Here is a 22,986-nt window from a genome sequence, read left to right as displayed (position 1 = left end):
AATTAAAAATTTAATTTTGATAGATTATTAATGTAAAATAGCGTCTAATTACATAATATCAACAAAAATAATTTATTTTTACGTTAACAGCGTAAATAATTATATAAAATAACAGATATAATTAGATAACTGAATATAAAATTTATATAAAATAATCTTATCTTCTTCTTTTTTTACAAAAGTAGATGTAGTAACCGACAAAAAAAAAAGGGGGGGAGAGCACGTGGGGGGCACATGCCCCCACTTAAACATTTCTTTTCTCTTCTCCGTGCCCCCCTCCTTCGACACTCCCCTTCTTTCTTTCATTTCTTCTTTTTATTTCTTCCTAACAACAACACTAAAAATCCTCTCTTCTCTTCCTTTCTCAACTACAATTCCTCATCTCTTCTCCTTGCATCAACCACCCTATATCATCAAACTCACCTTTATCATCTTGCTTTCTTTTCTTCTCTACTCTACCTCTGTTTATTCAAAATCTTATTTTCTCAAAACCTCCAAATCATGTGATTTCAACTTAATGAGTGAAGGAACCATTCAATCCTTGAGTTCCAATTATTATTGAGGCTTCAAGGTAACTCTTTGACTCAATAATTAGCCATATTCCCAATTTTTGTCATCTATATATTTATGGGTATGTATAAATCCGAATTAGGGTTATTAGGGTTAGAAAATTTGGGGCTTTTGTCAAGGTGAGTAAGATTATGTTAATTGACAATATTAGTAGCTCACAAATATCATTATTGTCATATTTCTAGAGTTGTAGAATTATTGGACATCATTTGGTAGCTCGTTGACGCGCTCAGAGTTGCTTCCGGTTCTTTGGAATCAAGTTGTGAGTGGATATTATATCTATAATTGTTTTTAAATATATTATTATCAATATCTATGTTGAATCATTAATTTTGGAGTTTGAAAATATTTTATTATTGTGATTTCTGAATTTTTGAAAATAAATATTGATTTGTGAAACTTACAATTTTATAAAAATACACACGAGATGATATTTATATATTTTGTAAAGTATAAATGTTTTCTTATTTGACCTTATTTAAATCTTAATTAAATTTTAGTATGCAATCCTATATATATTGATTTGTTATGGAATTTAGTAGTATGTTATAAGCACTAGAGATTTTTATAAGTGATTTGGTTTGGATTGGTTTGGGAGACTCTGACTAGAAAACCGTAGTTAACGGCGGTTATGACGTTAACCTAGATGCATATGGCTCAGACCTCAGCTAGCAGGGGCGTTGCTAGCCTAACGTGTAGGCCACACGTTGGATCTGTTATACCGTACGGGCACACTAGAGGAAAGGGCTACCCTTAGAGGTGGAGCCGCCCTAGCTGTGTAATATCCGATTTGATTTGACTTCTGGAATGAGAACTCCCATTTCAGTTCATTCTGCTTACTTATTTATCTATTTATTTGCATAGTTACTTAATATGGATTCCTCATCTCTGAAAAGAAGTATAATTTTCATGGTAAAACTTGTATTGTCTCGTGTGGGTTATAGATATAATGTTTGCTCACTGAGTTGCAAAACTCACCCTATTATATTCCCATGTTTTTCAGATACAGGAGTCATTCCAGGTTCCATTCCACCTGCCCCTCAGTAGATCTTAGTCATTTTGGTGAGCCCTTCTTCTTTCCAAGGGCTAAGTATTATGTAATGGAACCTTTACTCAAAATTTAGATTATGTCAATGCTCCATATGTCACAGGCAGGATCCTCGTGTGGGTTATGTTATTTTGAATCTTGAACTGTTTAGGTAGTAATTATGATTTGGTTATGTAAGACTTATGGATTTAACTATATACTCTAGTTATCAACTTGATATATATATATGATGCATATTTTGGATATATTTGGTTGTGGATATGGTTGGAATATGTTGTTGTCTTTGGAAATGGATGTTTATTTTTGATATAGGGAGTTAATACTTATGTTGGTAAGGTCCTAGAAACAGAGGAGGTTCTGTCCGTTTTTCTGGAAAATTTGGTCGTTTGGCTTACTGAGGGACTTGTCCCTTGAGCGCCAGTTATGGCTGGATTCGGGCCATGACAAAGTGGTATCAGAGCTTTAGGTTTTCCTGTGTAATATGGAGCAAGTGTCCTTTAGTAAGATCACAATTGTGCAAATGGAAGCCGGCCCATTTTCACAAAGTGTGATGTTACTAGAGGCCTATAGGAAGTTGTCCTTAATATTTTGGTCTCATAATTCTTCCGTCTGTCCTATTGTCTTTGAACTCCATATACATATGTCGTTGGTGATTCAATCGCTGTACTTACTCGATAGGTGGAAGATGCCACCTAAGAAAAGACGTGGTGGAACTGTTGGTGCTCCTGATGCTGCTGAATCCAATAGGGCAGTTTCTCCGCCTCTTGGAGCTCTTCGACAAAGGCCAAGGAGCCAAAGGATAGCTGATAGGCGCGAAGGAGAGATACCCCGCGAGAGAGTTCAAGAGAACCCCGCAGTAAGAGAGGCTCAACCGGACTTAGCAGCTGAATTGAGGGGAATGAATCAAACTCTTAATGCGGTGTTACAGGTTCTAACAAATCAAAATAGGGGTGAAGCGAGACTTCCTAATGCGCCAAATCCTCAGCCTCATAGGGTTCATCAATTGTTTGGGGATCAAGAGCCGCCAATTGAAAAGTATTTGAAGTTGAATTCGTCCACTTTCAATGGAGATTCATTGGATGAAGATCCACAACAATATCTAGAGGATGCAAAGAAAGCTATTCGAGCTCTCAAGTGCACCAAAAAATGGGCTGTTGAGTTAGTATCCTACAACTTGCGTGGTTCAGCAAGATATTGGTATGAGTCTCTTCTTGAGAGCAAAGAAGCAGCTGGACTTCCTCCTCCTTCTTGGGAAGAGTTTACTGAAGAGTTTCTTGCTCGATTTTATCCAGCTAACAAGCAAGCAGAAGATGCAATTGCCTTTGAAAGATTAAGGCAAGAGAATATGACAGTGACTGAGTATGCTAAGGAGTTTACTAGACTTTCTAAGAGTGCTCCGTACTTGGTGAATTCAGAAGAGATGAAAGTTCGTCGTTTCGTTCGTGGATTGGCAGAACCTATGTTCACTACTCTTATGCCTGAAGTCGGACGCATGTCTTTTAAGGATGTCCTAAACTCTGCCTATGGAATTGAAGTTGGGATAGCGGAGAGAAATGCTTTTAAGGATGTTGGAAAGAAGCCCAAGATGAAGGGACAATTTTCTGGTGGATCTAGTTTAGGAGGATTTCAGTCTCATCATGGTCAAACTAATCAGCAAGGTTATTCGGGGTATCGAGCTCGTCCTCAAGCATCTTTTGGTGGGGTTGCTTCTTCTGGATCTGCTTCCATGAGTGTTTCGAATCCCAGACCTTTTGTTAAGAGCACCTCTCAATCTAGTGCACAGGGTTCAAATCAGACAAGACCAGTTCAGCCTTACTGCCATCAGTGTGGGAGTTACCATTCTGGTATATGTTTCAAGACTACTGGAGCATGTTTTGGTTGTGGTCAATATGGTCATCTTAGGAGAGATTGTCCAAATGCTAGAGGAGGCTTTGCTCCAGGCATTGCACGTCCTACAACACCAATGCCATCATCTTCAGCTATGTCTATTGGAAATTCTTCTGGTCCTAGTGGCAGAGGAGCAGGTGGCAGGGGTCAGACTTATCACAGAGGAGGGAGCCAAAGAGGAAGAGGTCAGGCACGTGTGTAAGCCTTAACACGTCAAGATGCTCAAGCTTCTCATGCTGTGGTGGCAGGTACTTTACAAGTTTGTTCTTTAGATGCTCGAGTGTTATTTGATACGGGTTCTCATTATTCATATGTATCTCCACATCTTGCATCTCGTTTCGATAAACAACCTGAACTGTTATCCCACCCATTTCATGTTGGCACTCCGCTTGGAGCCTCCACGATGGTTCGAGTCGTATTTCGGTCTTGTGTTGTTAGAATTAATACCGTTGAAACCTTAGCTGATTTGATCCTTTTAGAACCAATGGAAGATATTGATGTCATCTTAGGCATGGATTGGTTAGCAGCTTGTCATGCTAATGTGGGCTGTTACTCCAAAACTGTAAAGTTTGACATACCGGGTATCTCACCTTTTGTTTTTAAGGGTGATGACTGTCCCACTTTAGCCAGCATCATCTCATCTATGAGTGCTATGCAATTGATGGATAAGGGAAACCAAGGATTTCTGGCAGTTGTTAGAGATGTTGATGCCGAAGTGCCTAGTCTTGATCAGGTTCCTATAGTTAGAGAATTTCCTGATGTGTTCCCTGATGAGCTACCAGGGATGCCACCTAATCGCGAAGTTGAGTTTTCTATAGAATTAGCTCCGGGAGTCCAACCTGTGTCCATTCCTCCCTATCGTATGGCTCCAACTGAGTTACGAGAATTAAAAGTTCAATTGGAAGATATGCTAGAGAAAGGATTCATTCGTCCTAGCACTTCTCCGTGGGGAGCTCCTGTTCTATTCGTAAAGAAGAAGGATGGGACGATGCGGCTATGTGTGGATTATCGTCAGCTCAATAAGATAACTGTTCGCAACAAGTATCCATTGCCAAGGATTGATGATTTGTTTGATCAACTTCAAGGAGCTACCTGTTTCTCAAAAATCGACTTGCGTTCAGGGTACCATCAATTGAAGATAAAAGAGGAAGACATTCCGAAAACTGCTTTTCGTACTCGCTATGGGCACTATGAGTTCTTAGTAATGTCCTTTGGCCTGACGAATGCGCCTGCAGCTTTCATGGACTTAATGAATCGAGTCTTCAAACCTTTCTTGGACCGCTTTGTTATCGTCTTCATTGATGATATCTTGGTGTATTCGAAAAGTGCTACGGAGCATGAGTATCATTTGAGGATTGTGTTACAAACCTTAAAGGATCACAAGCTTTATGCTAAGTTTTCTAAATGTGAGTTTTGGCTTGATCAAGTGACATTCTTGGGGCATGTGGTATCAAAAGATGGAATCATGGTGGATCCAAAGAAGGTTGAAGCCGTTCAGAAGTGGCCAAGGCCAACTACAGTGACAGAAATTCGCAGCTTCCTAGGGTTGGCCGGTTACTATCGGCGATTCATCAAGGACTTTTCGAGAATTTCGGCACCATTAACCAAGTTAACTCAGAAGAATGTGAAGTTTCAATGGTCAGAAGCTTGTGAGGAAAGTTTTCAGACACTTAAGGCTTGTCTAACCTCAGCACCAGTTCTTGTTTTACCTTCTGGGTCTGGGGGATTCTCAGTCTTTTGTGATGCATCTCGGATAGGACTTGGTTGTGTATTAATGCAGCATGGCCGCGTTATTGCCTATGCCTCGCGACAACTCAAGAAGCATGAGCAGAATTATCCAACTCATGACCTGGAGATGGCAGCGGTCGTCTTTGCTTTAAAGATTTGGAGACATTACCTTTATGGTGAGACCTGTGAGATCTATACGGATCACAAGAGTTTGAAGTATATATTCCAACAAAAGGATTTAAATTTAAGGCAACGGAGATGGATGGAGTTGCTAAAAGATTATGATTGTACCATTTTGTATCATCCTGGAAAGGCAAATGTTGTAGCAGATGCCCTCAGTAGGAAATCTATGGGTAGCTTGGCCCATATCACTCTTGGAAGGAGACCAATTGTTGAAAAAGTTCATCAATTGGAGGCCAGTGGAATTCAATTTGATCTTGGAGAATCAGGAGTTTTCTTAGCACATGTTCGAACCCAATCTTCCCTGATAGAACAGATCAAGGTTGCACAAAGTGATGATCCGAAACTAAGAAAGCTTATGGAAGATGTTCGCAATGGGAGGAACTCAGACTTTTCTCTTGATCAAGATGTGTTGCGTTGTGGTCAACGCTTATGTGTGCCAGATAACCCCGACTTGAAGAAAGCTATTTTGGAGGAGGCTCACAATTCTAAGTATACCGTTCATCCAGGCTCCAATAAGATGTATCAAGATTTGAAACAATTGTTTTGGTGGGAAGGCATGAAGAAAGACATAGGAGTTTTTGTTTCTCATTGCTTAACTTGCCAACAAGTTAAAGCTGAACATCAAAGACCTGCTGGGTTATTACAACAGATTGAGATACCTGAATGGAAGTGGGAAAGGATTACAATGGATTTTGTAACAGGTTTACCTCGTAGTTTTAAAGGTTTTGATTCAATTTGGGTAATTGTGGATAGAATGACGAAGTCAGCTCACTTTCTTCCGGTGAAAACAACTTTCAGTGCAGCTCGGTATGCTCAACTTTATGTTGATGAGATAGTTAAGCTACATGGAATTCCAGTGTCCATTATTTCAGATCGCGGGCCCCAGTTCACCTCTCATTTTTGGAAATCTTTTCAAAAAGCGTTAGGAACTCGTCTAGATCTTAGCACAGCTTTTCACCCTCAAACCGATGGGCAATCAGAGAGGACGATCCAGATATTGGAAGACATGTTAAGGTGTTGTGTTCTAGATTTTGGTGGGAATTGGGACAGCTATCTACCTTTGATCGAGTTCTCTTATAATAATAGTTATCAAGCCAGCATTCAAATGGCATCATTTGAGGCTCTTTATGGGAGAAGATGCAGGTCACCTATTGGGTGGTTTGAGGTTGGTGAGGTTAAGCTTTTAGGGCCAAATTTGGTACAAGATGCGGTTGAGAAGGTTCGCATAATAAGAGAACGTTTATTAGCAGCTCAGAGTAGGCAGAAGGCTTATGTTGATAATAGGAGGCGTAACTTAGAATTTTCAGTGGGTGATCAAGTGTTTCTTAAGGTGTCACCTATGAAGGGAGTGATGAGGTTTGGAAAAAGAGGGAAGCTAAGTCCTCGTTATATTGGTCCATTTGAGATATTGGACAGAATAGGTGTAGTCGCTTATCGCTTGGCACTACCGTCTGAGTTATCTATGATTCATCCAGTTTTTCACGTGTCAATGTTGCGCAAATACCTTTCTGACCCATCTCATGTGCTTACACCACAAGCCATAGAGCTAAAGGAGGATTTATCATTTGAAGAGGAACCCGTGGCTATCGTTGATCGCCAAGTAAAGAAACTACGTTCTAAAGAGATAGCATCTGTGAAAGTTGTTTGGAAGAATCATTCGGTAGAAGAAGCAACTTGGGAAATGGAGGACGCTATGCGCGACAAATATCCGTATTTGTTTGAGTCTAAAGGTAACTATCACACTTATCACCGTATATAAATTCGAAATTCGGGGACCGAATTTCTTAAGGGGGAGAGAATGTAGTAACCGACAAAAGAAAAAAAAGGGGGGGAGAGCACGTGGGGGGCACATGCCCCCACTTAAACATTTCTTTTCTCTTCTCCGTGCCCCCTCCTTCGACACTCCCCTTCTTTCTTTCATTTCTTCTTTTTATTTCTTCCTAACAACAACACTAAAAATCCTCTCTTCTCTTCCTTTCTCAACTACAATTCCTCATCTCTTCTCCTTGCATCAACCACCCTATATCATCAAACTCACCTTTATCATCTTGCTTTCTTTTCTTCTCTACTCTACCTCTGTTTATTCAAAATCTTATTTTCTCAAAACCTCCAAATCATGTGATTTCAACTTAATGAGTGAAGGAACCATTCAATCCTTGAGTTCCAATTATTATTGAGGCTTCAAGGTAACTCTTTGACTCAATAATTAGCCATATTCCCAATTTTTGTCATCTATATATTTATGGGTATGTATAAATCCGAATTAGGGTTATTAGGGTTAGAAAATTTGGGGCTTTTGTCAAGGTGAGTAAGATTATGTTAATTGACAATATTAGTAGCTCACAAATATCATTATTGTCATATTTCTAGAGTTGTAGAATTATTGGACATCATTTGGTAGCTCGTTGACGCGCTCAGAGTTGCTTCCGGTTCTTTGGAATCAAGTTGTGAGTGGATATTATATCTATAATTGTTTTTAAATATATTATTATCAATATCTATGTTGAATCATTAATTTTGGAGTTTGAAAATATTTTATTATTGTGATTTCTGAATTTTTGAAAATAAATATTGATTTGTGAAACTTACAATTTTATAAAAATACACACGAGATGATATTTATATATTTTGTAAAGTATAAATGTTTTCTTATTTGACCTTATTTAAATCTTAATTAAATTTTAGTATGCAATCCTATATATATTGATTTGTTATGGAATTTAGTAGTATGTTATAAGCACTAGAGATTTTTATAAGTGATTTGGTTTGGATTGGTTTGGGAGACTCTGACTAGAAAACCGTAGTTAACGGCGGTTATGACGTTAACCTAGATGCATATGGCTCAGACCTCAGCTAGCAGGGGTGTTGCTAGCCTAACGTGTAGGCCACACGTTGGATCTGTTATACCGTACGGGCACACTAGAGGAAAGGGCTACCCTTAGAGGTGGAGCCGCCCTAGCTGTGTAATATCCGATTTGATTTGACTTCTGGAATGAGAACTCCCATTTCAGTTCATTCTGCTTACTTATTTATCTATTTATTTGCATAGTTACTTAATATGGATTCCTCATCTCTGAAAAGAAGTATAATTTTCATGGTAAAACTTGTATTGTCTCGTGTGGGTTATAGATATAATGTTTGCTCACTGAGTTGCAAAACTCACCCTATTATATTCCCATGTTTTTCAGATACAGGAGTCATTCCAGGTTCCATTCCACCTGCCCCTCAGTAGATCTTAGTCATTTTGGTGAGCCCTTCTTCTTTCCAAGGGCTAAGTATTATGTAATGGAACCTTTACTCAAAATTTAGATTATGTCAATGCTCCATATGTCACAGGCAGGATCCTCGTGTGGGTTATGTTATTTTGAATCTTGAACTGTTTAGGTAGTAATTATGATTTGGTTATGTAAGACTTATGGATTTAACTATATATTCTAGTTATCAACTTGATATATATATATGATGCATATTTTGGATATATTTGGTTGTGGATATGGTTGGAATATGTTGTTGTCTTTGGAAATGGATGTTTATTTTTGATATAGGGAGTTAATACTTATGTTGGTAAGGTCCTAGAAACAGAGGAGGTTCTGTCCGTTTTTCTGAAAAATTTGGTCGTTTGGCTTATTGAGGGACTTGTCCCTTGAGCGCCAGTTATGGCTGGATTCGGGCCATGACAGTAGATATATATTTCATTAATAATCAAAATGAAATTACAACAATGACAATTGCTATTGCCAGGTTATTGCTATAGGGCTTCTAACATTGTACTTGCCTGACACCCAAGTCAATGATCCAAATGTTGAAGTGTCACTTATTGTCGTTCCTCCATTTGCAACAAAAGTCACACTATAATTCAATTTCTCACCTAATTTTCCAAACCTCAAATTCCTTGGTTCAACCTTAACTGATACTCCATTTGGTTCTTCAACTTTCACTGTATAAGAACTACTAGGATATCCAACATTTGTGACTACCCTCTTGTATGTAACACTAGAATTTGTGCCATTTATGTCAAATGAGACAGAAAATGAAGGGTAGTTTAGGTCACCAAGTTGAAAAAATGTATATTTGGAGCATTTGAAATGACCCTTTGAGATTATAGCAATTTGGGTAGGAGTATAGTTAAGGCTGCACAAGTAGTTTAGGTAATCTTTGTTGGTGATATCATAGACTAACCCTGGATCAGAGGCACATTCTGGGTTGACATGGCCTGAACCAAATGCAAAAGGGTTAGCGAATGCAGATGAGGTGTTTGATGCAATGTCTAAAAGAGGGGAACCTCTGTTGTTCACTGTGTAAGCTGTGGTCATCAGTGCAGATTTGATAGCTGCTGGTGACCAATCTTTGTGCACAGATTTGAGAAGTGCTGCTATGCCGGTAACATGAGGGCATGACATCGAGGTGCCAGAAACTATGTTATATAGCACACTCCTTTTGTCACTCTTGAGCAGGCTTGGAGCAGTTAATGGTGGCCATGAAGCCAAGATGTTCACACCAGGTGCAGTTACATCTGGTTTAATCACATCTGGCCCCACTATACTTGGCCCTCTAGCAGAAAATCCTGCCATAACTGGTGCTGGGTCACCATACGTTGTTCCTATGAATGAAATTGAAGCTGTTGGAGATTTGGCAGAGTGGATGTAGTTTCGAATTGCATTGCTTGCTGAGGCACCTAAGGAAGTTGCTGGCAAAATGTGAGAGTCAGCAAAAAGCTCTTCTCCTTGATTCACTAGTAGTAGCATTCCTGCCCCGCCTGCCATTTTCACCACCTCGCCCTTTTCAGTTCTGGAATTCATTCCTCGTTCACAAGCAACTATTTTTCCATGGACTAGCTTTGGATCAAGTGAACCTTTGGTGCAAAATTGTGCTGTCCTTTGTGTTCCTGTTGTATTAGCATGCACAAGAGGCAATTGGATTGTCTTGCCATGATACAAAGATGCCCCTTTGAAAACCTGTCCATTCCCTAGCTTCACTTTGGTTGGAAAGCTTCTATCAGTGTAGCTAGCAGCAACAGTGATGATCCACGGTGCAACATTTCCGACGGTTGATTTGAAAGGACCCGAATTCCCTGCAGAGCAAGAAACAAAAACTCCATTTTGAGTTGCCCCAAATGAAGCTATGGCAATACTATCATTGTAATAAGGCTTTGCAATGCCGCCTAAAGAGAGTGACAATATGTCTACCCCATCAGCAACAGCTTGATCCATAGCTGCCAATATATCCGAATTGGCGCAGCCTAGCGGCCAGCATACTTTATAAGCCGCAACTTTTGAGGTATACCTCATTCCACTTGCTGAACCTTTAGCCATGCCGAATAAGCTTGCATTGTTCACCATGTTACCGGCTGCAGTTGAGGCTGTGTGTGTTCCATGCCCTTGAGAATCTCTTGGCGAACGATAATCCAGCGTTTCATTGATTCTCCCGATAACTTTTTCATACCCTTTATAAAAGGCTCTTGCTCCAATTAGCTTCTTGTTACAATTTGAGGCAGAGAACTTGGTCCCTTCTTCACAAGAACCTTTCCATCTAGAGGGTACTTCTGTCAAACCAGTGTCTTGGAAACTGATGTGTTCCGGCCATATACCGGTGTCAAGGATCCCTACGATCACATCAGAGGCCAAACTAGGAGCACTCCAAAGTCCTCTCCCATTTTGTAGGCCAAGAAAATGTGGGGTGTGTGTTGTGTGAAGGGTTAATAGCTCATCAGGCATTGCTGCAAGGAAACCATCAACTTGGTTCAAGTATTCAAGTTGTTTACTTGAAAGATGTGCAGAAAAACCAAACATGTTGGTTTCATAGACATAAAGAAGCTGAGGAGCTATTTCCTCTTCTTCATTTTCTTGCACTGAAACCTCAGTGATGAAATCAATGACAGATTGAAACCATGGTTTAGTGCTGTCTTGTGAATGAATTGAGGATTTGATCTTGGTCTTGTCCATGTGTACTATATATGTCTGTTTGTCCATGATAGCAATTGAATTTGTTACCATTAAGGCCAAGAAAAGTAGCAATGTCCTAGAGGTCATGTTGCCTGCAAAAAAAGGAAAAAATAAAAGAAACAAATCAAACATTTAAATGTCTTTTTTCAAGTTTCTAAATACATGTATGATAAAGGAAGTAAACACAGTGATTTTGACAATGCCCCATATAACCAGTTTTTCTTTCTGTAGGAACATTACTAAAAAGGAAAACTACTTTCATCTCAGCAACAGAGAATGCAAACAATGCAAAGAACAATGTATGCTATGTATTGAGAAGGAATGGAGCTAGATTCCAAACCTTTCATGTTGCCCTTAGCACAAGAACATTGAAGGATGCTATGGGAAGTGAAGGATGCTAATACACTCTTAGCATTGAATCTTAAATAAGAACCTGAAGAAGCTACCAAGGCCTGAAAATGTTGAAAGCTTTGACTTTTTTCTAATACATGTTCATTGCATTTCAACCATGAGTCTACCTTTATCTATTCTTGTCTTCTAATTCACGATTGCATGCTTTCAATTCATTTATAATTATTGATGATAAGAATAATAATAATAATATGCACTTCATATACATATTGTAGTAGGGTAAAAAGTATAATCATGTGCCATTGTATATTAAATTGTAGAAATATTTTTATCTATTCGGTGCCAAATCATATCACTGATCCACCACATTATATCAATGACCATCAAAGTTGCTTCTAATTTTACTTTTAGCATTCTTTTATTCTCTTTGCAGAACCTTTCTTATCTTTTGAGATCATAAGAGTGTTTCTTAGTTGAGGTATCCTTTGATATAGTGTCATGAATATCATAGTTAATAAAGGCACACTTTATAAAGAAAATATTTTATATACTCATTTTTATGTCATACATTAGGCTAATAATACATGTAGGATCTTACTTTCATGAACATCCATTGAATCAATGTGTATGTTTGGCATACATAAATTAAAAAAAAAAAAAAAGAATTTGGTTTTTTTTTTTTTTTACAACATTGCTATTAGTTTTTTTTTTTTTTTCTTTTACAACTGCTGGGATGTTGTTGTAAAGTGCTTGATATGATGGCATTGCCTACTTATTCCAAGTTAGTGGAGTTATGGTATTGTCAGAATGAGACCCCAAAAGGGTTTATGCCTCTGAACATCATTTAAGAATGTTTCCAAGTGGGGTGGCAGATAATTGAAGTATTGGTTTTCATTAGCTCTCACTCTCATGACATCTCTTTTAGCATGCTTACATTTATGTCATAGGCTCATAGCTAGCTTTCATCATTGTAACACCAATTTCTAGCTTTCTAAGTAAGGCATACATAAAAAAGCCAAAGCCAGCAATTGTTGTATAATTTCGATTTAATATTTAAAATATTTTAATATTATAATTTTGAGTGAACCAATTAATTTTAAAAAGAATAAACTATCAAAATAGTATCCAAAAGTTTACATTGTTGACAAAAAAAATTTTAAAAAATGCTACCAATAATTTTTTTTAAAAATTTAAAAATACGATAAAAAAAACTAGATATTAAATATATATTCTAAAAAAAGACTTTAAAGTTAAGATTTTGATGCAAATTTTTTTAATCATTATTAAAAAAAAGATTTGTTTTTCTTAAAAATTAGTAATTTTATGTTAAATGGATTTTTTTAAATTGTGAATGACCACATTTTTTTTGAAAAATTTAAATATTAAATTTTTCTCCGATATTTTTTGTACATTTGTTGCCACAAAAATTCAGATCAAATGGATAAATTGTTTGTTAAATACAAAAAATTTTTTGCCACTTACAAAAAAATATAATATTTTATTTTTGTTGTATTTTTAAATCATTTAGGAACTATTTTATGGATAATATCTTTCAGGTATCGAATTGGTAGTTAATCTTGTTAAAAAAATTCGATTAAATCAAATAATTTTACAATTTAAATCTTGTTATAATTTTATATTTTACGTATTTAATTTATTCTTTCAATTTTATATAAAATTTTGATTTATTTTACGTGAGTGATCATTGTATAGTTTGACCTTTGTGAGAACTTTTAGCTAGCCATTCCTTTGAGTTCAATTTAAGGGATTCCTCATTCACGAGCTGCAAGTTATTATTGAGGGTGTGAAGTGAACATGCACACAACTCCTCCATTCCATATAGATGTCTTTTCAATCATAGTTCTATTTTTATATATACTTAAACATGCTTTTAATCTCCTAAACCATCACGTTCTTTTCATTTGTTTTATGTTTCTAAAAAAAAAAAGTTAATAAAAAAAATAAAATTCATTTAGTCCCTCAAATTATATCCATTTAAGAGTGAAATTATTACAAAACATTTATTAATGTTGCAGGTGTAAGGAACGTATGAAGTTAGTCCCATATTAAAGAAAGTAAGGAAGAGTAAGGAGTTTATAAGATGAGAGACCCATTAACTTATTATTTAAAAGTTTTGAGTTGGATGTGGTGTCTTCTAATTTTATGTTTTCTTACTTTAATTCCTTCCCGAAGTTTCTCACATAACTGATTTTGGATTTTCTCTATTTTGTTTGGTTTAAATCCTAATCTTACAAAATCATTTTGGGTGATTTTTTTTCTCTTTTACATTTTAGCAAAACATTTTTAGAAAAATCACCATACAAAGTAGAAAGTACCTGGTATCTAAATAAATCATTTTTGTTCTTATAGGATCAATAAATTCCCTATAGTAAGCCACTTCAATTTGGTTCTTCTACCCTGTCCTGAATTTCTTGATCATATATATAGAAATCAAATTGAATATCATGGAAAATCATTACCAACACAAACTAACACTTTCATTTGATTATTCACAAGACAATGTATTAGACAATTTCAGATTTAACATGTACACATAAAACCGAATTAAAATGTCAAACTTTAAGGACTATAGATTACAATAGGGCTCCTAACAATGTAACGTGGACTTCTCCAAACAAGAGAGCCAGACACAACTTTCATGCTTGCCATTGTTTTTGCTTTCACCACAACCTTGAAGCTCCTTTGTTGCATAGCCTTTGAGAAAACAAGGCTACTTGGCTTAACTGTAATTTCCAGTCCCTTAGGAGCTGTGATGGTTGCATTGAAGATTGTTGGAACAGGACCAACATTGGTCACTCTTCTCCTAAACACACCAAGGGTTGTTTCTTTGTCTTTTTTCACATTGAATTGTATTGTAGGGTAGTTGATAGCATCATGGCCAAGTCCTGGTACCAAAGAGGTGCAATTTATAGAGTGTCCTACTAGTACTGATAAATTGGAACCATTGTAGCCCTCATGGCATAGGAATTGGATGTAACCAAGGTCGTCCATGTCATAGATTAGACCGGGGTTGACGGCTTTGGTTGGGTTTATTTGACCAGCGCCGAAGGCGAATTCGGCCTCCTTGTCAACTCTCTTGCTCATAGGTTTAGCTTCAAGAAAACAACATTGGCAAGTCAAGCAATCTTAAAAGATATGATGTTTATGACTTGAGGCACAAGGCATTCAGGTTTTGCATAAATATTTAGTTTGTTTGCATTAAGATAACACCTCAATTTGTAACTTATATTTTGTAAGGTATTTCAATCATTAATTGGTTGAATATTAATCAACCATCATTATTTTAAAGATATATCGTGTGAAATCATTCAAACATTAGCAAAAATTCAATCTTAATATGGTTGGTCTTTTGAGTCTGCTTTAAAACAAGATTACTAATTATCTAATCTTGGAGTAATAAGACTTGTCTGCTTCTAATTTTTGACCAAATAGTTCATCTTCTAGAGACTAAAATAAAGCATACTTGCAATTTCGATTTTCGAAGACCAAATTAAACATTTACTCTAGACTAACTTGTTTTTATAGGTTCAAAATACTTTAAAATCAAAATTTTTCTTAACAATTTTCACCTGTGGTAATAATGGCAGATCTGATAGCAGCAGGAGTCCAATCCGGGTGAAAAGATTTGACATATGCTGCTACTCCAGCAACATGAGGGCATGACATGGAAGTTCCTGACATTAGAGTGAATTCTGAGAATTGAGTATCTCCTTTCAAACCAGTTATTGATTTCCTTAGTGTATAAGATGCCAATATGTTAACTCCAGGTGCTGCTATATCAGGCTGCATCAAATTTTATTAATTCATCCAAAGTCTAGAAACTATAAATAATAATGCATGAAAATGTACTATTATATATGCAACTAAATGGTACCTTGAGAATGTTTTTGGAACCTGGATTTGGACCCCTTGATGAAAATGAAGCAGTAAATGGAGCTGGTCTTTTTACTTCATGGCTCTTAAGTATCACTGCTGATGGTGATCTTAATTGGACAACAAATTCATCCAATATTGTTAAATAGTTATTACAAGTTGACGAAAATGATTAAATTAAAGGCGAAATTTATTCTCTGGGATGACAGCAGATATCTGTAAGCGAAAATTCTTTGTTTAGAAGAAACTTAATGATAAAATTGTTATACCTTGTTGACTTTATATAAGTGGTAATACTTTGACCTATGGTAGTATTAACAATAGTAGCAGGAGCCATGAAAATTTGGGCAACTTCAGGAAATTGTTCATTTTCAAGTATAGTTCCAATTCCTCCATACCCTTTGATAACACCTTCAGTTCCACCAGTTCCTTGTTTGCAGTATACAATCTTTCCTTTCACCTTTTTTGGGTCTAAAGAGTCTTCAAAACAGAAGCTGTCAATGCATTTAAAATGTTCCTTTTGAGTTTTTTTTATTGCCAATTTACAAAGATTAATTAACTATAGATTTTATGGACAAACATGAAGAAAATTCACCTAGCACTGTCCATGCTATCAGAGTTTTTGGCTGCATCAACACCATTGATTAGAGGGTACTCTTTTTGTTTTGGACTAAAAGTGGTTACTCCTGCCCCCTGCATAGTTATCATAGTTGGTATACACAAATTTTTGTGACATCATTTTAGTTCTTAGGAAAAAAAGTTACATCAATTTATCAGCTGAAATATATGATTGTAAACTCTATGCATTTTTTATGGTGAAATTAGTCTTGTTAGTATCAAATTCTAAATGAGAAACAAAGAAAAAACTTACAGAAACATTCTTTCCATTCCCCAACTCTATAGTACTTTTGAACTCCCTATCAATGCCACTAGCTGCAACTGTCACAATCCACGGCGCAGTATTCGTGACAGTCCCCATAGCCGGGCCATCATTTCCGGCCGAGGCCACAGTTATTATGCCATTCCTCATGGCATGAAATGCTCCAATTGCAATGGAGTCCTTCAAATAATTTGTGTCCCCTCCACCTATTGAAATTGATATGACATCCACACCATCATGGATAGCTGCTTCAAATGCAGCTAACAAGTCCATGTCAGCACATCCACTGCTCTGCCAGCAGACCTTGTAAATGGCCAGCCTGGCCGATGGAACTGCGCCGCGAGCAGTTCCTTCGGCCAAGCCCAAGAGACTTGCTTTAGGGACAAGACTTCCTGCTGCTGTTGAAGAAGTGTGAGTTCCATGCCCATTAACATCTATGGGAGACAATATATCTTCTGGATCTTCCATTTTATCAAGCTTGAAGTATCTTGCTCCTATAAGCTTGCTTCAAGTTTGTAATCATCATAGAGAATGAAACAAATATATCAGCAATAGTTAGATAAAACTAGTAGTATCATTCTAATGCTTAAGTCCAATAGTTCTTGTTTAGTTGGTTTATTTTTTCAACCACTTTTGTAATAAACCAAAGCAAACTAAGGTTTAGTTGCTTATACTTTAATTAAAATTAGACAACCAATGATATAGACACTAGAGATTGATATTCATATGTCAAATTCACACATTGAAAGTAAAGTAAGACATAGAGATAGGGATGTTACTTATTGCAGCCTGAAAAATTAGCAAAGTGATCACAAGTTCCTTTCCATTTAGCTGGTGGAGGACCAAGTCCATTGTCCTTGAAGCTTTGAAACTCTGGAGTAACCCCTACCCTCACCATCACCAATATGAAGAGACATAGATACAGTGTTTAGCAGTTACATTTTTAAGTTGTAGAAATACCATTTATGTACTACTATCTCTGTTTCAAAATAACTGTCAATTCAAACAACCTGGTAGGATAAATAGTCCAAATATATTAATATTTTAAAGTACATGCAACTTTCCGCAAGTTAACAGTTAAATGAATACTCACATGCAATTGTCTTCATGTGAAATTGATAGATAAGAGCCGTTAAATAACAATTTAATCAAACATGTCAAATCATCTAATAAATTCACATGAAGACACCTGCGTGTGAGCTTCCACCTAACAGTTATTTTGAAACGGAGAAAATATTTGACATCAAGAACCATGGGAATGCAAGTAATGAAAATGAGAATAGGAAGAAAGCTAGTATGAACCTGTGTCCAAAAGCCCTACAATGGTGTCACTCTCTGACTGCAATTTTCTCTTAGCAGTCAAAGGTAATCCAATGAAGTCCCATGATCTTGTTGTGTGCAGTTTGTGATACCGATTTGGAAACACTGAAAGCACTTCATCCTTGGCTAAACAGTTTATAACAAACAAAAATTAAAAACTAAAAAAGTGTTAAAAAAATGACTATACAAATAATACACTATTATTTATACAAATATGAAAGAATATGGGTGGAAAATATGACATGCCAGATAACTTTTTGGCTTCATCCTCAGAGAGTTTAGCAGCAAATGCATTAAAACTCTTTGTGTAGCTGTATACCAAGGATTCTTTGGCTTCAATGTGGCTGCCAATAAAATAGTAAAAGAGATTTATTTGAGACACTAAGTAGAACAAGCCTTAATTTTATTCTAATCTTTTGGTCTTGACAGAGCAACAATTATCTAATTAACTTTAGTATCAGAAACTCGACTAATCCGACCAATAAAAACAAGGTCTGATAAGGGGGACAAGTGTCCGAGTAGCTCGGATTTGAAGAGTGAAGAGCAAGAAAGAGTTGAAAATTAACAAGGCTACCTTTCTTTAACAGTTGATAGAACATTTAAATGTGCCTCATGTGCATTGTCTCTAATAAGAGGATGATCTCTTAAGAAAACAATGTAAAAGTTCTGCAGACAAGAATTCTAGCTTCATTAGTAAAGAAAAAAAGTATCAAAATAATATCATAATCAATGAAAAAAGCATTGCCTTTTGCTCAACACCATTAACTTCAGCATTGCTCAGTAGGATCAAAAGCAATGGAAGCCAAAGAAGAGAAGAAAAGTTGGTAAGTTTATGTGAAAACATTTTTAGTACAGTGACATGTTATTCTCCAAGAATAAGCTTAGCTTATATACCATTAGAAATCACAAAAGAAAAAGGATAAGGATCAAGGTTCCAAACATTTTGCTTCTTTGCATACAAATAATTAAATCAAGTGTTTTGGTAAAAGGGAAACTTGTAAGACAGATTAGAGAATTTCTTATTCCTTCTTTGGCAGAACAGTCAATGTATGTAAAATTTATATGTATATCTAACATGATTGCTTCTTTAGGAGAAACTTCTATTAACATTCTCATTTTCATAATGTTTATTATTAGTCCTTATCACTTTTAGTTAGTCAATTTAAATGAAGATTAAGTTCCAGTTATGTTATCTATGAATTCTTATAATATATATTTTAGGTTTAGTTACTCTTGGTTAGTCTCTATAATTTTATTAAATTTACAATTAAATTCTTATATTTTTTTCTTTTCAATTATGTTCCTACACTATTTTTAATTTTATAATTAGGTCATTTTTGTATAAAAACGTTAAAATTAACAGAATATTCCTCCTAAAAAATATGTTGTCAAATATCTAATTAAGTTTTTAATTGTAGGTATTTTCAATTTGCAGACAAATATTTCGTTAACTCTAACATTTTTTACACTGTCTAATTACATAATTACAAAATTAGAAGTCCTGTAGAGACCCAACTGAAAGAAAAAAAATATAGAAACACAATTATAAATTTGGTGAAACTATAGAAACCGACGAATAATTAAACCTATATTTTATAATTTGAATAATCTAAATTAGTTATTAATAGAGAGAAATTAGGCCTATAATATAAACAATTTCAAAATCCAAGAAAAGATGAGAAGCAGAAGAGTTTGTGAAGCTTATTTGTTCAGAAGCTTCAAGACATGTATCACTATCTAGATTGTATAGATTATATTGCTTGCAAAGCAAGAAGATAATATGAAACTCCCTCCCTAGCTATGATCCTATTTCTTGAATTCAAATTCAAGCATGTATGTTAAACATGTACTAGTCATTATTTATCTTTACTTTTGAGGCTTAGCTTGAAATTCAACCTAAATGAGGCAAAGTTGACATTATAATATATGGTATTTGCCCCATTTTACGTGTTGCTATTTATCATGTATGAAAACTATATGGTTGAGAAGCTAACATTGTTGCATTAAATTTATTGAAATAAGATGTAGATAGATATAAATGTTGTGCTTCTTCTGCACCAACCTATATATGCTTTTCCTCAAAACATCGTATAAACGAACATATGCATTTTATTATTTATTCTTTTCTTTTTTGGGGAATTCTTTTTCAGCAAAAAAAAAAATATGAAAAGTAAGCCATGTGAGGCAACCTCATTTGAATTTAAACTTAAACTAACTACAATCAAAGGCTAGACTGATTAGCAGAAACATCTTTAAAATTAATTCTCATCTCATAATCCTTTAAACTACTGCAAAAAGTCAAAAACCATTTTTAGTTTCCAACCTCTATTCATTTATTTATTTAGATGATCACGACTCAGAGTGGCTCACATAAAAACCTTTATTCATTTACTTATTTTTTTTTCTTTTTTTAAAAGAAGAAAATCAATCATTTTTATTTATTTATATTCCTACTTAAATTTTTTCAGTGCCACCCAAAAGTCCAACTTATAAAAAAATCCTTTTGATTCTGAGGTGCAGGAAGGGATAAATTGATGGGGTTGTCACAAAGTCACACGAGCTGGAAAATTTTTGTTATTTTAAGGAAAAACATTAAAAAAAACCTTAATTCTCTCATAAAAAACACAGAACATAATTCAGAAGCTGTGTTTGATGGCTTCTTTTGGTTGCTCTTCAGCAGGGCTTGTTTTACAGCAAGAACTTGTCATGTTCAGCAACATTTTCAAAGTAACTAACACCTTTTTCTATAGTATTAAAAGTCATTGCAAAGTTTTTAGATTTTTTTACTGCGTAATAATATTGGGGTTTTGATGCATAATATTTATATTTTGTTTAAAATTTCAAGTATGCTAGCAGTAATGAATTGGTTCCCTCCAAATGCAAATTGGATTGTAAGCTGGCTTAACTCAAAGCATAATAGAGTAGCTCAATTAGAAGACAAAATCGGCTATGCTATGTTTTGTGACTTTGTTTTAGTAACTTTTTTGTTACCGTTGTATGACTGATAACTCTGAACATCAATACATGCATAATATTATTTCAACTATTTTAGAATTAATTTTGTCTCTTTAAATATTTTATGATATATTAACAGTAAAATAGATTTTACACGTATATTTAATTTATGAATTATTATGTTAAAAATAATTTTTTATAATTACCGTATAAATAATCATTTAAAAGGATAAATTTAATTAAATGATTTGTAAATTAAGACTCTATTTGATTTGTATATGTTTTGAATATTGAGACATAGACATTTAAAATATAAATATAACATATATGTATTTGTGTATTTGTGTATAGGTGTAACATTAATATAGTGTCTAATATTGTATTTAATTCTAAAGAATATTAGCAACACATAATTGAAAATAATAATTTTATCCTTTGATTTTAATTCCAAAATAAATAAATAAATAAAAACCCGATTCTCGATGGTTTATTCTTCTTCCCCTTCTCCTATTTTCTTTTCTCCCTATTTGACGTTTTTTCATGGTCATCTCCGACACATATTCTTGTTCATAGTTTACAACACAACATTCTCCTTCTTTGATTGTTTTGTGAGATTAAAATTAAAATTGAAACAAAGAAAGGGAAGAAGTGAAAGCAATACTTTTGTTTGTTCATAAATGAGATTTTGTTTAGTTCGATTTTCCATTTAACAAAAAAAAATCCGCTGACCTTTTTAGGTGGGTTGAATTTTATTGGGCCAATAAATGAACCAGCCCATACCATATTTCTTGCATAAGATAGGGCAACCATGACTGAAAATATAGACCAAACAAAATTAAAAAAAAAAAGGGAAATGCTGAAAAAAAAAAAAGAATTCTCTTATTCACATTGTTGTTATATATATACATATACATATGAGTCAACCATGTTGGCTAGTAACTAGATTAATATAATTCAAAATTATAGAATTTTCATTATACTTTAGCCCTTGGAATATTCATTATTTAAAGTTAGTTATTCGGTTATTGTATAATAGGACTGCTAACGGATACATCACAATTAATAATCTTAATTAGTTCAATGATCAATACACAAATATCAAGTCTGTTTTCTCTCAATTCTATGACCATTTATATCATTATGGTTGGCTAAGAAAGAAAAAAGTTAGAGCAATGAATAAGATAATAACCAAATTTGAGTGTGTACCCTAAAGTGATGGATAACACACCCACAATAATCATGACACTTTAACAAATTAAATATCATCTAACTCGTTATATAATATTGAAGAAATAACATATTGGTACAACTCTAAAGAACTATATATATGAGTGCTCAATTAGGAAATTAAAGTATATATAGCTAGAGGCCATTATTATTATTATTATTATTATGGAAGAGAATGACAATCGAGTTAGTACAAGAGAGCATGTTTCTTTTGTGGGTGTAAACATTCAAATTTATTATTATAATAATAATAGAACTAACTACACATTTAATAATACGGATTTTTTTATAAATTAAATAAATATAATAATTACCAAAATAAATAAATTTAAAAATATTTACCGAAATAAATATTTTCCTCATATTTATTTACGGTGTAAACGAGATAATTTTGTATGTATTTCGAGATAAGAGAAAAGTATGCAACACGTGTGTAAATGAAATATACATATATCTAGTTTCAATATATATCTCAAAAAAAAAATGAGAGATAACCGTTTCAATTCTCTTCTCATTATTCCATCAATTTTTTTGAGTATTAATTGATCAAATTTATCCATTTTAATCTCTCTACCTATTTTTTTATGTACTAATTGCCTTTTAAAAATTTTGGATTATTAATATTATTAATATTTTTTATTATTTCTATTTTTTTTAAATACATATATCTCATTTATGATGTATATGTCGTTTGCACAAACGAGATATACACATGTCGCGTCTGTCTATTTTATCTCGTTTACACGGTAAATGAGATACATACAAAATTATCTCGTTTACAATATAAACGAAATAAGAGAAAAATATTTATTTCGGTAAATATTTTTTAAATTATTTATTTCGGTAATTTATTTATTTATTAAAATAAAAAATCTCAATAATACGGGTAGAAATATATATTTCAGTTAATAATAATACCCTCCGTAAAGTTTTAAGCCACGTATCAAAGAAAAAAAAAAGCTAAGGATAAATTATGTCCATAAGAACTTAAGAAGTGTATC

At 34.5% G+C, this 22,986-nt stretch overlaps 3 protein-coding genes across 5 annotated transcripts; 1 reads left to right on the top strand and 2 right to left on the bottom strand.

Moving 5' to 3' along the window:
- Positions 1-193: 193 nt before the first annotated feature.
- On the top strand, positions 194-8,956 carry LOC112720324 (uncharacterized). Of its 3 annotated transcripts, XM_072221477.1 has the most exons (5): positions 195-571; positions 756-832; positions 1,574-1,632; positions 2,297-3,753; positions 8,605-8,956. In XM_072221477.1, the coding sequence occupies exon 4, from the start codon at positions 2,304-2,306 to the stop codon at positions 3,705-3,707; it is 1,404 nt and encodes a 467-aa protein (XP_072077578.1). In that variant the 5' UTR covers positions 195-571; positions 756-832; positions 1,574-1,632; positions 2,297-2,303; the 3' UTR covers positions 3,708-3,753; positions 8,605-8,956. The 3 variants fall into 3 exon arrangements, 2 of the variants coding, with proteins under 2 accessions (XP_072077579.1, XP_072077578.1); XM_072221478.1 differs by lacking the exons at positions 756-832; positions 8,605-8,956 and having other exon boundaries at positions 194-571; positions 2,297-3,866; XR_011874653.1 differs by lacking the exons at positions 195-571; positions 756-832; positions 1,574-1,632; positions 2,297-3,753 and adding exons at positions 7,295-7,602; positions 7,787-7,863.
- Positions 8,957-9,090: 134 nt separating this feature from the next.
- LOC112754523 (subtilisin-like protease SBT1.1) lies at positions 9,091-11,862 on the bottom strand. The gene is made up of 2 exons (XM_025802194.3): positions 11,699-11,862; positions 9,091-11,450 (listed from the first exon to the last, which is right to left on the bottom strand). Exons 1-2 carry the CDS (start codon positions 11,703-11,705, stop codon positions 9,148-9,150), a joined length of 2,310 nt encoding a protein of 769 aa, XP_025657979.1. The 5' UTR covers positions 11,706-11,862; the 3' UTR covers positions 9,091-9,147.
- A 2,323-nt stretch (positions 11,863-14,185) lies between these two features.
- On the bottom strand, positions 14,186-18,767 carry LOC112728935 (subtilisin-like protease SBT4.14). The gene is made up of 11 exons (XM_029290403.2): positions 18,549-18,767; positions 18,378-18,469; positions 18,050-18,147; positions 17,786-17,929; positions 17,263-17,368; positions 16,475-16,988; positions 16,199-16,296; positions 15,873-16,097; positions 15,605-15,713; positions 15,300-15,513; positions 14,186-14,822 (listed from the first exon to the last, which is right to left on the bottom strand). The coding sequence occupies exons 1-11, from the start codon at positions 18,645-18,647 to the stop codon at positions 14,290-14,292; spliced, it is 2,232 nt and encodes a 743-aa protein (XP_029146236.1). The 5' UTR covers positions 18,648-18,767; the 3' UTR covers positions 14,186-14,289.
- Positions 18,768-22,986: the final 4,219 nt, after the last annotated feature.

This window comes from Arachis hypogaea, chromosome 2, assembly GCF_003086295.3.
Source record: "Arachis hypogaea cultivar Tifrunner chromosome 2, arahy.Tifrunner.gnm2.J5K5, whole genome shotgun sequence".
In the NCBI taxonomy this organism is placed as follows: Eukaryota; Viridiplantae; Streptophyta; class Magnoliopsida; order Fabales; family Fabaceae; genus Arachis; species Arachis hypogaea.
This window is presented reverse-complemented; position numbering and strand designations above follow the sequence as displayed.